Source organism: Ursus arctos, unplaced genomic scaffold, assembly GCF_023065955.2.
Source record: "Ursus arctos isolate Adak ecotype North America unplaced genomic scaffold, UrsArc2.0 scaffold_29, whole genome shotgun sequence".
Classification (NCBI taxonomy): Eukaryota; Metazoa; Chordata; class Mammalia; order Carnivora; family Ursidae; genus Ursus; species Ursus arctos.
In genome coordinates, this window is record NW_026622974.1 from 35,678,019 (window position 1) to 35,694,438 (window position 16,420).

The 16,420-nt window shown below is 36.6% G+C and overlaps 1 protein-coding gene across 4 annotated transcripts in view; it reads right to left on the bottom strand.

The window, feature by feature from the left end:
- Window positions 1–16,420, bottom strand: part of SNAP91 (synaptosome associated protein 91) — a 135,712-nt gene that overhangs the window by 42,243 nt on the left and 77,049 nt on the right. For 2 of the 4 annotated variants that reach the window (XM_057303917.1, XM_057303920.1), the window contains exons 12-14: window positions 14,059–14,168; window positions 11,864–11,982; window positions 1,401–1,568 (exon numbers count right to left, since the gene is read on the bottom strand). In XM_057303917.1, coding sequence (XP_057159900.1) covers window positions 1,401–1,568; window positions 11,864–11,982; window positions 14,059–14,168 — 397 coding nt within the window. The remainder of the gene's footprint in view (window positions 1–1,400; window positions 1,569–11,863; window positions 11,983–14,058; window positions 14,169–16,420) is intronic. The other 2 variants (XM_057303918.1, XM_057303919.1) reach the window with 1 other exon arrangement.

Consider the following 16,420-nt stretch of genomic DNA (forward strand, 5'->3'; position numbering starts at 1 on the left):
CCATCCTGTTCATATTTTCCTTGATGTTTTTCTGTCAAACTAAGCCTATGAGAAACCACTCATAACCAACACCATTTGTGGGGGTGAAAAAGTTTATTTTATAAATTTAAGCTAGAAATTTAATTTTTGGTCTCAGACATTATAGAGGCATAACTGAAAAACTAACTTTTGCTAGTGGTTGACCATTTTTAATAAAATATTCAAGAGCCTTCCCCTACTTTTTTAAAAATGGTTTTCTCCCTGTCAGTGCAGGAACGCAGCAGCAACTTCCTTGTGTGAAACAGTGGCCACAATGCTGTGTCCAGTTGAGTGCTCCTTGCCTTAGACGATGTCGGCCAACCGCACAGACGGGACATGGCGGGGAGCACAGTGCTGTGTGGCAGTGTGTAAGCGTACGTTCCCAGGGGCATGTATTAGCTCCAGTAGAGCCTGCCAAATCTCTCCTGCTCTCCCCATCACTTGCCTCCTCCAATTTCTTTACCATATTCTCAAAAAGCCCTGGGAAAGATGTTATATGGTAATGAAGAAACACAAAACTATGATGACTGTAACACCATTCGATGTATGTATTTGACATGAGCACTTCTCCAGGTGTGGACATTAGCACCATTCAGAGGGGAATATGTAAATACACTGGCTTCAGACGGTTCCTCAGGTCCAGGCATATTATGCTGCCAGAGTCTAGGCTACCTGACTCAAGCTCACAGCTGTAAATCAACTCTGTCAGAATTTACATTCGCACATAAAGTATGTTTTCAGGCAATCATTTCAAAGCCCAACCTAAGCCTGTTTTTCATCAGCATTTTGAGTGTTGTATCAAATGATCTCTCAGAGTTCCAAAGCCAAAGATGCTCCAAGTTTTTGCTTGTAGAGAACAAGCTTACAGTTACAAAAATGGGCATATCCCTAAACTCTCTTCGGAGACCTCCAAACCTGAACTACTCTTAGGTGAATTTTTTTTTCTTACGTCTTAAAAAATAACTTAAGCCAAGACTTCCCCTTCATAGTCTCCAAGTAGTATTCATTCAGCTAGTGTGGATGTGGTCAAAAAGTCAAACCTCAATATGATAGAGAGGTCGGGTGCCACTTTCAGAGAGATACTGCTGGGCAGGAACATATATGGGACAAGGTTGATAGCAACTTAAATCCTCACTTTCAAAAAATGGAAAAATCAAATGGGCCTAAAGCATTGCAAACTTTGCTCTAAAACCACCAAAATTAAGTGAAGATAAAGTTGATAAAGTTAGCGAAGACAAATATATACGAATAAACATGTAACAAGTAGTGAAACACTCTGACATGCTGTTATATAATGTAAACATTTTTAAGCACCTTAACTCTAAGGTAATTTTTAGCAAACCTGGCAGGAAAAGGACAAAACAGTGATGTGACCGACTAACCTCCAAAGAGATCCACGTCAGCAGTGACAGCAGTGACAGTTGTAGTAGTTGAGGCAGAGGCTGAAGCAGTTGCAATTTCAGAAGTTGTAGTAGGAGGGGTAGGTTCTGGAGCAAATGGATCTGAAATTTGTGCTTCAGAGGGAACAGAGGAAAGTGCAGCCAGAGAATCTATGTTGCACCACGGACAGAGAACGAACAGGGGAGAAGAAGAGGAAAGGACAAAAGATATACCAGACTCCAAATGACCAAATAAGGACAGTTATTAAGAGATGGAAGTCTCTCAAAACAGAAGTTTAAAATAAAGTTTACTCACCCTCTCCCAAAAGGTCTATCGATGTCCATTATGTGTCAGCGTATGAAGAAATAAGAGAGAACGCTGAAATATGCAACCACACCAATGTCCAAGCAGGGCGAGGTACTACCTGAAGGTATTTGAGCTGTATGCACCTTTCTGGACCACTTGTAAGTACAAAGGGTGTATTACCTATTATTATCGTGGAATGTTTAAGCTGGAAGGACCATAGGGTCCTCTAGACCAAGCTTCCAATTTTATAGGTGGGAAACCTGAGAGCAAGCAGGTCAAGAGACTTACCTGAAGTCAGCTCTGAACGACTTTGACAAACTCCATTTCTTACCAGATTTCCCATTTCATCTGCTTTGATGGATTTCACTATATGATAGATATTAATTCTAAAGATACTACAGTTAATTAAACTTTATTAATCCTCTATTTGATGAGTCACTTCAGCCCAGAATACCACAGAATAAATGCAGGTTTATGATAGCTGTAGTTTGACTGTAGAACATACCAACCATAGCCAAAGAACTGAGTCCAAGCTTAGCGGCTAGAAAAAAACAACCCTCCCCTACACAGGTTTTGCCTTCATAAATTTCATATTATTGGATGTTTTTCAATTTGATATATAATCTTTCTGTTTATAAACATGTGACAACATACGAGAATTATTTTTAAGATGAACAAGACAGATTTTGTAGCATCAAAACTTTTCAGGCCTTCTGAGGTCTGCATTCCTTTCGGAGGTAGATATTTTCTTAGTGTTCAACAGTGGGATTACAGTTGGCATACCAAATAAAAAGCCCAGGAAGGGTAATTCTTAACTATACTATGGCTTTAGGTTAAATGTTGAGAGAGTCCAACAGCATTCTTGTATTCCCAGTCACGTGATATACCCCAGGGCTCATAATTGAATTCATGAATGTTACCAGAATTTTATTTTAATCATGAACAAATTTTATCAGAACTCATTAGGGAGCTATTTTTTTGAGTCTTAAAAACAATATGAGAACTCAGTAAACTAAAATTTCCAGAAGACATTTAAAAAACTGAGAAACATAAATTTGACACTAAAAATGATCATATTCATTTAACTATGCAATTTGCCAACCCAATAAATATTAGATAAAGCACTCTACAGACACAGTAAGGTAACCAAAGCCCTTCTAACCAAATCTTATATATTTCATAGCAGCATTAAAAAATTATAGCACACAGGGCACTTCATGTTAGAAACAGTTTTTTAATTTTAGAATATATGCCTAATTAACACCAGGCAAAAAGGAGCTATGTTGATTTGGGGCTGTTAGCTGATCAGGTCCCAAATCCTGAGAAACAGTAGGTACTTCCAATAATGCCTCAAACCAACAGTATCAGGCCCAATCAACTGTTACTCTATACTCATACATCCTAAAATATTAATTAGAAACCAAAGTGGGTCATCAGAAGCCAGACAGACTTGGTTTCTCTATTCTCCTGGCATTGGTGGGATCCTCTCTAGTCTTGCTTTCTCAATGGCTAGTTTAAGATGCAGTGTGACTCAACAGAAGAGCTAAGAGCCGTGTGATTTAACAGTCTCCAAACTTACTACTGTCTATCACAGGGAATGGGCAATTTATTTCATACATTTGGCAAGTGAGAAAGCAGAATACTATTCACGTGTATTAGAAGGACAGAGAAACAGAAATCTTTTTAAAAAGTACAAAAGATTAAAATTCTAGTTCCATGTGTTTGACGAGTGTTTTATTCAGATGGAGGGTTACAAGACTTCTTGCAATATGATGAAAGATGGAAGGTAAAATTTCCTAGGGAAATGTAAGACTGGTGCATAATTGATGTTGAAAACTTTTGCCACAGGTATTAGTCTCTAAAATCTTAATTTTCTGGATGAAATATAATTTATGTTACTTATTTCTTGCTTTATGCAAAACATTCCCTACCATAAAACAAAGCCCTACTTTAGGATGATGGAAACAGTTATTATTCTCAAACTACCGCTTTTTATAAAGGATTAAACTACACAAACTGCTCCCGCCCAAACCCCACAGAAGCAGAGCTCAATTCACTGGCAAGTAGCACAAATCAGTTATTTTTTTGTATTATGGAAATTGCTAGAAAATATTCACTGTAATTGAGGAAACAAAACTACAACTAAATTAACAAGGGAATCTGTATTTTGCAGTGATATGAAGCTAAACTTCCTAGGTTATTATAAAGATTGAATGTGTTAGTATATTCAAGCGCTCACCCATACCTGGAGCATATAAAATGCTTGCTAATAACAATATCAATAGCTAACATTTAAGTCAAGTTATAATTTTCATTACAGAACTATGACTTTCAAAGCTTCTATAAATCTTTCTGTGGGTATGTGTGTGTACACACGCATGTTTCCAAAATAGCCCATAGATATGACCCCAGATTTAATTAACAAGCAAATGGTAATACAGGTCACTAAAATTGCTTGTACTGTGGGTAATATTCCCCATGGAAACTATTGAAGTCATATGATTGCATAATAATGGTGAGCCTTCAAATGGATGTTGGTAATTACTTTCTATTAGGTCTCTTAATTCTAATAAAATCCTAATTAGGTCAACTAATTATAATAAAACCCTAACAGGAATTCTATATTTCTCAGAAAAGAGAAATTTCACTTCAAGCATTTATAATAAGAAATGATCTGTTTCCCACTTCTAAGACACACAGAAATACAACACACATACTCACTTCTTTGTGCTGGGCGAGAAATTTATTACGGAGAGAAAACCACTCTCCTTATTATGGGGCCAAAGTCAGGGATTAAAAAAACACTCTGTCTTCTTTCATACACGTTCATTATCAGCCCACAGAATGCAAATCTTATATGCATTAACTTAGGTTTACGAAAATATGAATTTGCGAAAATGTGGTTGTCTCACGTGAACAGGAAAAATACTATCATTTATAATATGTCCCTTAAAATGGCAATATTTATCAGTACCCATAACCCCCAAGGGAAATTCATATACACCTGAAATGGCCTTGGTTGTTGGAAAATGAATCATCTTACTAGCATTATGGTCAGATAAGAATATCCAAATAAGTCTACAGAGTTTTAAAGTTTATAGTTTATTATTTGGTTATATAAAATTAAGATGTGCTTCAATAATAGAAATGGCTTGATTTTATCAAACAAGACTGAGAAAGTGATTTTATTTATTTTCGCTTAGTCAAATGAGCCAAAACCTATCTGTTACAACTTAGCATCCCGTTCAACCACTACTGGGTACCTACAGGACAAATGCAAACTGAAGGTATCGAATATTTCTCAATTTCATATTATACAAGTTTACTTCAATTTTTTAAGGCTTATAATTTTTACTATTTTGCTTAGGAATTAGATAATTTATTAGTATTTTTCTCTCTAGCTGACTTTCTAACTACTATGAAATAGTGTAATTATAGATATTTTCTTGAGACAGAAGACTAATGATGTCGAATTATCAAAAAGTGACCATCAGGCCTGAGCCAAGGTCCTGCTAATCTATCAGGTGCTTTGTACTATATTTAAAAAGTGCTCCCTCTGCACCAGCAGATTAGGAAGAGAAAAGCACCTCTTTCTCAAGGAAGAAAAAGGCTCACAGATTGACTTGCAGAAAGCAGGCTAGATTTTAGACCCTCTCATCCTGCCTTTGAGCAAGACAAAAACTGCATGTCCCTATTGAACAGCTCTGACTAAAGCCACACTATTCTGCTTTCTTCTTTATCCACTGCTATCTTAATGCTTCAATCACCAATAGCTACTTATTTCTAACAAGACTGAAATGTATTCTGATAAAATTGGTTATTATAACTTATTCCTTACAGTACTGTGTCTTAGCAAAGAGTGTTTGAAGATGGAAATGAATAAAAATGTTTCACTGCAATTTTAAAAGATTTCACCTAGCTTTATCTCTTTACTTGGCATTCTTTTGGTGCAAAATTAAAAAAAAAGAAAAGAAAAGAATTACTCTTCAATTTCATGCCAGAGAATAAGGTGAAAGGAGACAGTTTACAGTTTCACTGTTTATTCATTAAAGTTCTAAGTAAATCACTAAATGTTTGATAAGTTCTAAAAATTACAGTGTGAATACATACTGCTTTAAATAGTTGACAGAATTAAAGACTTAATACGTTCACATAAAACTGAAAAATTTTTTTGTATAACCCCACAAATTATAATTAACACTAAGCTTTAAATTATAAAGGTTCTCTAAAAGTCACATATATGAATTTATGACCAAGAAAGTCTGATTTAAGGATATGGATTTGAAACATTTTAAATTAACTGGAAAATAAAATTGTTATAAGACACTGTGGTAATGAAAATAAATTATCAGTAAATTGAAATAATCAAACACTTCTGAAAGATGAAGCTCAGAATGAAAACATGAGAGCCAGAAGACTGCACTTATAAAATCTCAGCAGCAATATTTTCCTTTTACCAACTGAAATTTAATAAAGTGAAGTGAAGCTGAAAGAGCAATTTTATTTAAAAAAAATGGATAGCTATAGACATAGGAGGTGAACATTTCAACATAGGAGGTTTAAATATTTAAAGTGGAAAAACACCAATATTTAAAATGTTCATATTTATAATTAGCAACTTATTGCAGGACTGGTTATCTGTTGTTTATTTTCTTGCCAAAACAACTTGGAAATAAAATCAAGAGATTATAGCATGTACTCTGATGTCATACTGACACATTATTTAGCAAGCTCACCCAAAGATTATTTAATTAGCTATGGAAATGTAACTTTATTTGACTTTGCAATTTAAATGTTAATTAAGGATTCTGATTCTAAAATGATATATCAAAAGATCTTTCCACTAGTGATTCAAGTAATACTCTGTCTGGGAGAAGATAACAAGATCTTTTTATTGCTATATGGGACATTAACTAGTTTTGCATTTAACCTACTTAATTTATTCTAACATTTCTTTTCAAACATGGGTAAATAATCAAGCTCCTCCAAATGTTCTCTGAACCAGGTGCCTGGGTGGCTCCGTCAGTTTAAGTGTCTGCCTTCAGCTCAGGTCATGAGTCCAGGGTCGTGAGATCAAGCCCCACATCTGGCTCCCTGCTCAGTGGGGAGTCTGCTTCTCCCTCTCCTTTTGCCACTTTCTCTTGCTCATGCCCGCTCTCTAATAAATAAATAAAATCTTTAAAAAATGTTCTGTGAACCGTCTTTATCATCTTACTGATTTCCTCATCAGTGAGTTAATGTCTTTCACCTGTGTTGTTTCTTCCCGCACCTTAGCTTTATCGATGTATATATTTGAGATGTACAATGCGATGATTTGACATACATATACTTTGTGAAATGATTATTACAATCAACCTAACACATCCATCATCTCACACAGTTACTAGTTACTACCTTATTTTTGTGGTGAGAAAACTTAAAATTCACTCTCAGCAAATTTCAAGTATACAGTAGTATCATTAACTATAGTCACCAGCTGTACATTAGATCTCCAGAACTTAACTCATCTTAGAACTGACCACTTGTACCCTTTGATCAACGTCTCTTCACCTTTGCCTTACTCTTCATCCCCTACCAACCATAATTCTACTTTCTGCTTCTGAGAATTTGACTTTTTTAGATTCCACAAACAAGTGAGATCATACATATTTGTCTTTCTGTGTCTGGCTTATTCCCTTAGCAAAATGTCTTCCATGTTCACACCCATGCTTTTGCGAATGGGAAGATTTCCTTCTTTTTTAGGGCTGAATAATATTTCATTGGATTTAGATATAAGACATTTTCCTTCTCTATTTGTCCGCTGACAGACATTTCCGTTATTTCCATATCTTGGCTATTGTGTTTAAAGTTGTGGTGAGTATGGAAATGCAAATATCTCTTTGATGCGTGTGTGTATGTCTCCATCCAGAAGTAAAATTAGTAAATCATGTGGTAGTCCTATTTTTAATTTTTTGAGGACTAGCTATACTGTTTTCCATAATAGCTGTACCAATTTACGCTCTCACCAACAGTACACAGGGTCCCCTTTTTTCCAAATCCTCATCAGTACTTGTTATTGCTTATCTTTTTGGTATAGCCATTCCAACAGGTATGAGGTGATATGATATATGGTTTTGATTTGCATTTCCCTGATTAGTGATACTGAACACACTTCTATATATCTATTGGCCATCTGTATGTTTTCTTCAGAAAAATGTCTATTCAGGTCCTCTGCCCATTTTTGTTTTTTTAAAGATTTTACTTATTTATTTAACACAGAGAGAGACAGCCAGTGAGAGAGGGAACACAAGCAGGGGGAGTGGGAGAGGAAGAAGCAGGCTCATAGCGGAGGAGCCTGATGCGGGGCTCCACCCCGTAACACTGGGATCACGCCCTGAGCCGAAGGCAGACGCTTAACTGCTGTGCCACCCAGGCGCCCCCCTCTGCCCATTTTTAAATCAAGTTATTTGTTTTTTTTGCTATTGAATTGAGTCCTTACATATTATGGATATTAACTCCATATTAGGTACATAGTTTGCAAATATTTTCTCCCATTCTATAGGTTGCATTTTCATTTCATTGTTTCTTTTGCTGTGCAGAAGATTTTTAGTTTGACATAGTCCTACTGCTTATTTTCACTTTTGTTGCCTATGCTTTTGGTGTCATATCCAAAAAACTCATTGCTAAGACCAGTGTCCAAAAAGATTTTTCTCTGTTTTCTTATGGTTTCAGGTATCATACTTAAGTCTTTAATCCATTTAAAGTTAATTTTTGTGTAGGATATAAGATAAAGTTCCGATTTTATTCTTTTGCATGTGGATATCCAGTTTTCCCAACACTAGCTATTAAAGAGACTATCTTCTCCCCGTTGTGTATTCTTGGTGTTCTTGTCCAAAGTTAGTTGACTGTATGTGTGTGGGTTTATTTCTGGGCTCTCTGTTCTGTTCTGTTGGTCAAGGTGTCCATTTTCATATCAGCACCATACTGTTTTGATTACTATAGCTTTGTACTATACATTGAAATCAGGAAGTTTGATGCCTTCAGTTTTGTTCTTCTTTCTCAAGTTTGCTTGGGCTGCTTGGGGTGTTTTGTGGTCTGTATAAATGATAGGATTGTTTTTCTATTTAAGGGAAAATGCAATTACAGTTTTTCTAGGGATTTCACTGAATGTATAGATCACTTTATGGACAGTTTGACAATATTAATTTTTCTAATCCATGAAAACAGAATATCTTTCCCTTTGTGTTTTCTTCAATTTCTCTCATCAATGTTTAACAGTTCAGTATACAAATCGTTCATGTCCTTGATGAAAATTTGCTAAGTATTTCATTCCTTTTGATGCTATTGTAAATGAAATTGTTTTCTTCATTTCTTTTTCACATAATTTGTTGTTAGTGTACAGAAAGACAACTGATTTTTGTATGTTGATTGTGTATCCTGCAACTTTACTGAATTCTTTATTAGTTTTAACAGCTTTTTGGTAGAGTCTTTAAGGTTTTATACACACAAGATTATGTCATCTGCAAAGACAATTTGCTTCTTCGTTTCCTATTTGGGTGCCTTTTATTTCTGTTTCTTGCCTAATTGCTCTGGCTAAGACCTCCAGCACTGTGTTAAACATAAATGGAGAGTGGGCTGGAGTGAAGTGGGGTGGGAGGGATGGGGTGGCTGGGTGATGAATACTGGGGAGGGTATGTGCTATGGTGAGCACTGTGAATTGTGTAAGACTGATGAATCACAGACCTGTACCTCTGAAACAAATAATCATTATATGTTAATTAAAAAAAAAAAAGAAGTGGAGAGTGGGCATCCTTATCTTGTCCCTAATCTTAAGAGAAAAAGGTTTCGGCTTTTCACCACTGAGTATGATGTTAGCTGTGGGCTCATCATATATGGCCTTTATAACATTGAGGTACATTCCTTCTACACATAATTTGTCAAGAATTTTTTATCATGAAAGGATGCTGAAATCTGTTAGATGCCTTTTCTGCATCTATTGAGATCATATGATTTTTTTTTTTTAAAGTAGGCTCCATGTCCAGGATGGAGACCAACATGGGGCTTGAACTCATGACCCTGAGATCAAGACCTGAACTAAGATTAATTAAGAGTTGGATGCTTAATCGAATGAGCTCCCCAGGCATGCTGAGATCATATGATTTTTATCCTTCATTCTGTAATATCATGCTTACTGATTTGTATATATTGAACCATCCTTCCATCCCAGGGATAAATCCCACTTGATCATGGTGTATGATCCTTCTAATGTGCTACTGAATTTGCTTTGCTAATATTTTGATTTGTGTTTAGTTCCTTCTTATGGCCTTTATCTCTTTATTAAACTTCTCATTTTGTTCATGTATTGTTTTCTTGACTTTGTTTTGTTGTCTATTTCTGTTCTTTTGTATCTCACTGATCTTCGTTAAGATGATTATTTTAAATTCTTTGTCAGGCAATTCATAGATTTCCATTTCTTTGGCATTGATTATTACAGTATTATTAGCTTCCTTTGGTGGTATCATGTTTGTTTCCCTGATTCTTTGTAATCCATGTAGACTTCTGTTGGTATCTGTACATTTAAAGAAGTAAATAGCTCTTCCAGTCTTTAAAGACTCATTTTGGCAGGTAAAGACTTTCACTTGCTCTCCACTAATGACACTGCCCAGAGTATCAGAACAGAATCACAATTGAGTGGGTTGGAGCTGGGTCACGTGGTTACCTGCTGGGTATGCTGTGATGCCCATGGTTGATGGGCCTCTTGCCAGGGGCTTGGATGGGTTTGTATCTGCCTCATCCCTGAGTGGACCTATAGGACCTTGGTCAGTAGGGCTAGAACTGGAACAAGGGTCCATTTCAGGATCTGCAGTTGAGTCCACAGATGGTGGGCTGGTTAGCAAATGCATGGAAAGGTGTGGCTCTCACTGGGTCCCTGGATAGGCAGGTCGAGTCCTGGACCATAGCTGAATGGAGCTGGGACCAAGTCAGAGGGCTGCTTTAAAGTCCATAGTTGGGACCAAGGTCAGCAGGCCTGCCTCTGGGGATAGGGACAGATGTGTCTCTTGCTGAATTCCTGGGCAGGCAGGACTGCTCCCAGACCATGACTGAGAAAGGCTGGAGCTGGGTCACAGGCCATTTCAGAATTCACGGCTGAGACCAAGGTCAGGAGACCTGTTACCCAAGGCAAGGGCAAGCACGACTCCTTCGGGGTCCTTTGACAGATGCTGCTGATGACAGGCCCAAAGTCAAACAGGACTGTAAATGCATCCATAGGAGCATGGTGGTATTTCCAGATCTATAGCCAGGGCCAAGGTTGGCGAGTCTCCTATCTGGGTGTAGGCTTGCCTTCTCAAAACCACCTTCCTTGATCTTAGGCTCCCTTGGGCTCCTACCTGGATCCCAAAGCTCCCACAAAGGAGCTATGACGGGGCACCTCCTATTCCACCACATTGCTTATGTTATCCCCTCTGTGTTCTTTCTATATTGTAGGAATCATTTTTAAACCTAAAAAAAAATTATTTTGAGATTTTGGTGCAATAGGGCAAGGCATTTAAAACCAACTCAGTACAGCCCTGAAAATAATTAGCTTATTTTATATTATTATTTAATTTGCTTTTTAATCAAATACTTGTAAAATTTTAATTTTTTCAAGATCCATGAATAAAAATGGGAATCAAGTACTTAGGTATGATTCTTCTCAGTTAGTTTAGTACGGATCTTTTCCGGCACAAACAAGAATCTATCCCAGATTTCAACTGCCTGAAGTCAAATTCAATATGAATTAAAACCAATTTAGGCATAAAGGAATCCAGGAAGGAGGCTACACCTGAACAAATCAAATTGGAAGTGCTGCCTTGAGTAATCTCAGAAGTTCACAGGAACATCCAATCCTCTTAATGCCTGAATCTCTAGAGACCAATTATTAAAAATAATCAGAATTTCAGAATAGCAAAGAAAAATACTGCCTTTGTTCCAAGTCTTAAAATGAGAACTATATGACTACCACAGAGAGACTCTCTGCCTCTCTCTCAATATATATATTCCAATCAATAGATGCCATTCTTACCATTTTCTCTCCAAGTTTCTAGCAACATCTTGGACAATTAGAAGGTAAGTATAACAATAATAGCCTGAATAAAAACAACTGACTAGAAAAATGGCATGGCGGTCTGCTTTCACTCACCTCCCCATGCAGTGGCTCCTCCAGAAGGTGGTGGTGGCGCTGGTGCTGCGGCGGCTGCTGCTCCCCCGGAAGAAAAGTCTGGCTGGAGGTCCAGGAGATCACTAGATGGTTTAGAAGTGCTGAAAGGAAAATGCAATTTTAAAATCAGATTTTAAAATTTTATAATGTGAAGATGCTTTTAAATAAAGACTGATGAAGAAAGCATCAAAGATTTTGGATATTTTAAATCCAATAAGAGAATAATATTTTGGAAAGTATAGCATATGTTCTTCTATAGGCTTGGCAAACTACTTTGTAAGGGGCCAGAAGCTAAATATTTTAGTTTGTGGGCTAGATGGTCTATCACTCTTTATCTCTGCCAGTATAGCATAAAATAAGACACAGGCAATATATAAACAAATGAACGTGCCTTTGTTCCAATAAAACTTTATTTATAAAAACAGACAGTGGGCTAGTTTCACCCATAGGCCATAGTTTGCCAATTCTTGCTCTATACAGAATAACACAGGTAAACCATCCTTCAAGCAATGGGCCACTCAACAAATCATAAAGCAGAAATTAAAGGGGAAAACCCAGAGACCTCAAATTAAGGGGAAATTTTATCAAATATGTTAATGTCCACTGGGTAGCATCTGAAATGCTGGTTAGGAGGACTGTGATAAAAGGAAGCATACTCAAATATTAAAGGCATTAGAGTAAGAGAATTATGGGTAATTTTTCCCTTTTTTCTATTTTCTAAAATTTTTTGTATGGAAAAAATTCTTGCCTTAAGAATTTATTTATAAAGCAAAGAATAGTAAAATGAATAATCACTAATATACCTTTTATCTAAGTTAAACTATAACATATCAAGTTTGCCTATGAGACACCTCATCTAAAATACTTCTGTATTTTTTATTCTCATTCAGTTAGGGCTGTGTATTTCAAAACTGCTCCATCTGCAGAAGTTCCAAGGAGGAGCCTAGAGCTTTGCTATCCAAAGTGTGGTCTTCAATCTACTAATATCCTGAGACATTGTTAGAAGTACAGAATCTTGGGTATAGCCCATATCTTCTATATCAGAATCTTCATTTTAACATGGCCCCAGGAGTTTCATTCAGGTTTGAAACACAATGGCCCACAGGTTATCAGACCAGGTACCAAGGCACCAGGGTGCCAGATCCCCACCCTTCTTCATAAATAGCAATTCCATCTTTACCTTTTTTACATATTAGATTTCCAAGTAATATTCTTTTGAAGAAAGGATTTTGTTTTTTTGTTTGTTTGTTTTTTAATTTCAAAGCACCTGAAACTCGCCTAGTTTTGATTTCCATGTCATAAACCTAACTGGTCTAAGTGCCAGGACAGGGAAACATATGATTCAGACCTGAATCAAAGCTTTTAGTAGAAGTATAAAGTATATTGTATAGTATATAGTATCTAAGTATAGAGGCAAAAAGGACTTGTTTTTATCAAACTTGTGATAATTAAAAGCAGAACTAGGCAAGTAGGGGTAACACACATAGTTAATATGGGTACATGAATTTATTGCTCAGTTCAAAATTCAGGTCTCCAAATACAGGGCATTCATAACCAGTCACAGATACTATAAATCCTCTCAAGACAAAGAACCAAACAAAGGCCGACCTAAAATTATTATACGAAGAAGCTACTTTGAGTTGCGGTTTCATCTGAGGCAGCCCTGAGATCTTACCCAGTGCACAGCCGTCTCCACCTTTCTCACTAATGTTCTGACCTTTCGGTGCTATAGAAGCTGATCGGGAAGATCCTGATGGTGTCTTTCTACCACCAGAGTCTGAGTTCCTCTTAAGCACCAACTAACTGGCCTAGAACTGAAAAGTTGTTGTTGTTGTTTTCAGCGCCTTAAGACACCGTTTAAATTTCACACAAGCAGCAGCTAATTTCTGAAATCATTTTCCATATCTTCACAACTTCTTCCACCTCCTCTCCTAACTGTGTGAGCAGGCAGGTGATTTCTACAGCTTAGGTCTTGCTGATGCTTTGAGGGTACAGGCCTAGGGAATAGTAGAAAATATAAAAGAACTTACTTTGTGAACCTAAATATTGCCCAAACTATCACATGTTACTAGGACTAGATTTCATTTTGTGAAAACATCTGGGTTCAGTACCTAAAAAGAAAACAAAAGTGTAATCAAAATATTAATAAACGGTTCAGCGCCTACTCATTAACTCACCTGACGGGGACAGCCGCAGATGCAGTTGCAAATAAATCCACCGGTGGGGATGTGTCGATAGTTTTAGCTGGTGTAGAGTTGGGAGACGTAACGGTTGTGGCTGGCGAAGACTGAAAGTGAAGGTGTACAACACACTGTAGTCAAATGCTGACCTAAAGGGCACAGAGCAGCAGGACCTCCGCTGTGCAGGCCTGACACTCGCAGCAGTTTTTTGGTAACGCCTTGTGGGAGAAAAAACTCAAGAAAATGTGAAATGGAGAACTGTAATAAGTAATCAATATTGGACAAAACAGCTTTCAAATTTTAAAAGTCAAATGCAATATATATAAAATTATGTTTAAAATATTTGGCTTAACATTGCAATGACTTCTGCTCACGTACTTAAAATCAAGGCTAACGGGTATTTCCTAAACATAAACTTAGCAGGAAAGATCTTACCAGCTGCTAAAAATGAAAACAATTATCAATTATTGCGATAACTGCTATAAAACCAAGGCCATTCTTTTTCCTTTGCACCCTAACCAGACTTCATATAAAGTCTTCTCAGGTGTCTTTAAATTCTAGAAATCTAACTTTCAGAAGAGTTCACAGATGGCAGAGAACAATACATAAGCAAGATTTAAGTCACTGACAGTTTAAAGGTATCATGACTATATCCCGTCACTAATATGACACAGATAAAACTAAAAAAGTAAAATAAAATCTAACATTTATTGTCCTGGACTGGTTTATTTTTAAAAAGAGACCTTAATAGTCAGTTAATATATTAAAAGATAAGATTTTTGCTGAGGTAACTATCCTAATTCTATTTCCCTTTATTTGGTGTATTTAATTCTCCATGTATTTACAAGAGAAAGGTTAATGGGGCATCTCAAACCAGTCCACTGATACTTACTCTAAGCGGAAATGTGATAGACAGCAAGTAAAACGTGAAGACTAGGACTACTCGAAGGCTATCGGATGCTGCCACAAATGGACACCTAATTTCAAATAGACTAAACTTAAAGTTTTAAAAAGTATAAATTAAGAAAAAGGACTGAGGAGATAACGTTAAGGGGTTTTCAGACTTAAATAGTACCTGTCTAATATCTCTTTGTCCAAGAATCAAGAAGTCACAATTCAATAGATACCCAAGTGTTAAGTATTCAGCATGTCAAGGAAGACAAACACATGAGCAATATGCATATTGCTGCTCAGAAAACAACAACTCAAGCCTTTCTCTTCACCAAAAATTCAAAATTTTCAAATGGAATATGAAAGATTATCAAGGGAATAGAAAGGACCGGCCAAATTTAATTTGTATACTATCCACTGCGGACACTGACAACTCCTCTCAAAGAAATTAGTGTGTGTGTTTTTTTTAGCCAATACATGTAAATAAGCTTAGAAAGTAATGTTTATGAAGATACCACTGAGAACTTAGAGACCAAAATGAAGCCATCAACATAAATGCAGAAATGAAGGTCTTCAAAGGCTCATTAAAAACTGCTCTGTAACAATAAGCTCTGAAGAAACGAGAGAGCTAGGGAAACAGAACCAGAATAATTCTGTTATTACAAAAAGAAAATATCAAAAAAAATTCAATTTGGCCAAAATGCAGAGACAGACCATCCCCAGTGATGCCATAATTTTCACCACACTCTATTCTGCAGTCATACGTTGGAATTTTTCACACAGACATAATGATTTTAAACCCAGTTTTATATCAGAATCACCAGGGAGCTTTTTGTTGGCTTGAGCTGCCGGAGGGACTCTTAGGCAGAGAGCCAGGTACTGACACAGTACAGGGTGTCTGGGAACCACCAGTGCAGTCATAATGACATCCTTCATGTCTGTAATAACAGCAATCACATAATGGAAATTTGTCATAGAGGAAAGAGCACATTTATTACATTTTTGTCTGAAAAATACAATGGCAAATGTGAGGTACAGACCTAGGGAAATAAGTACTATTGTCACCGATAACCCTAATCCTGTCCTTCAATGTGATAAAAAAGATGGAGGAGAAAGTTATTAAAATTATTACAGTGGAGTGTCTAAAAGGCATGCTTGCAGAAACACACTCAACCGCAACTGACTTCTTGACCGTTCAAACACGTATAAAATTATGTGTTTTGTCTCACAGGGCTGGGATTCAGAATACGTATGTGCTTTGTAACTAGTTTGTTTTCAGTTGTAATATACATGTATGAAAATTTCTCCTATTTAAAAAAAAGAACGGTCGAAACAGAGGACTAAGTAGACATTGCTATACTACACCAGACTGAGAAACTAATATAAAGTAGAATACACAAAATCCACCTTTCCTTTCCTTTAGAAATTAAAAATAAAATTACCATAAGACCCAGAAATTCCACTTTTG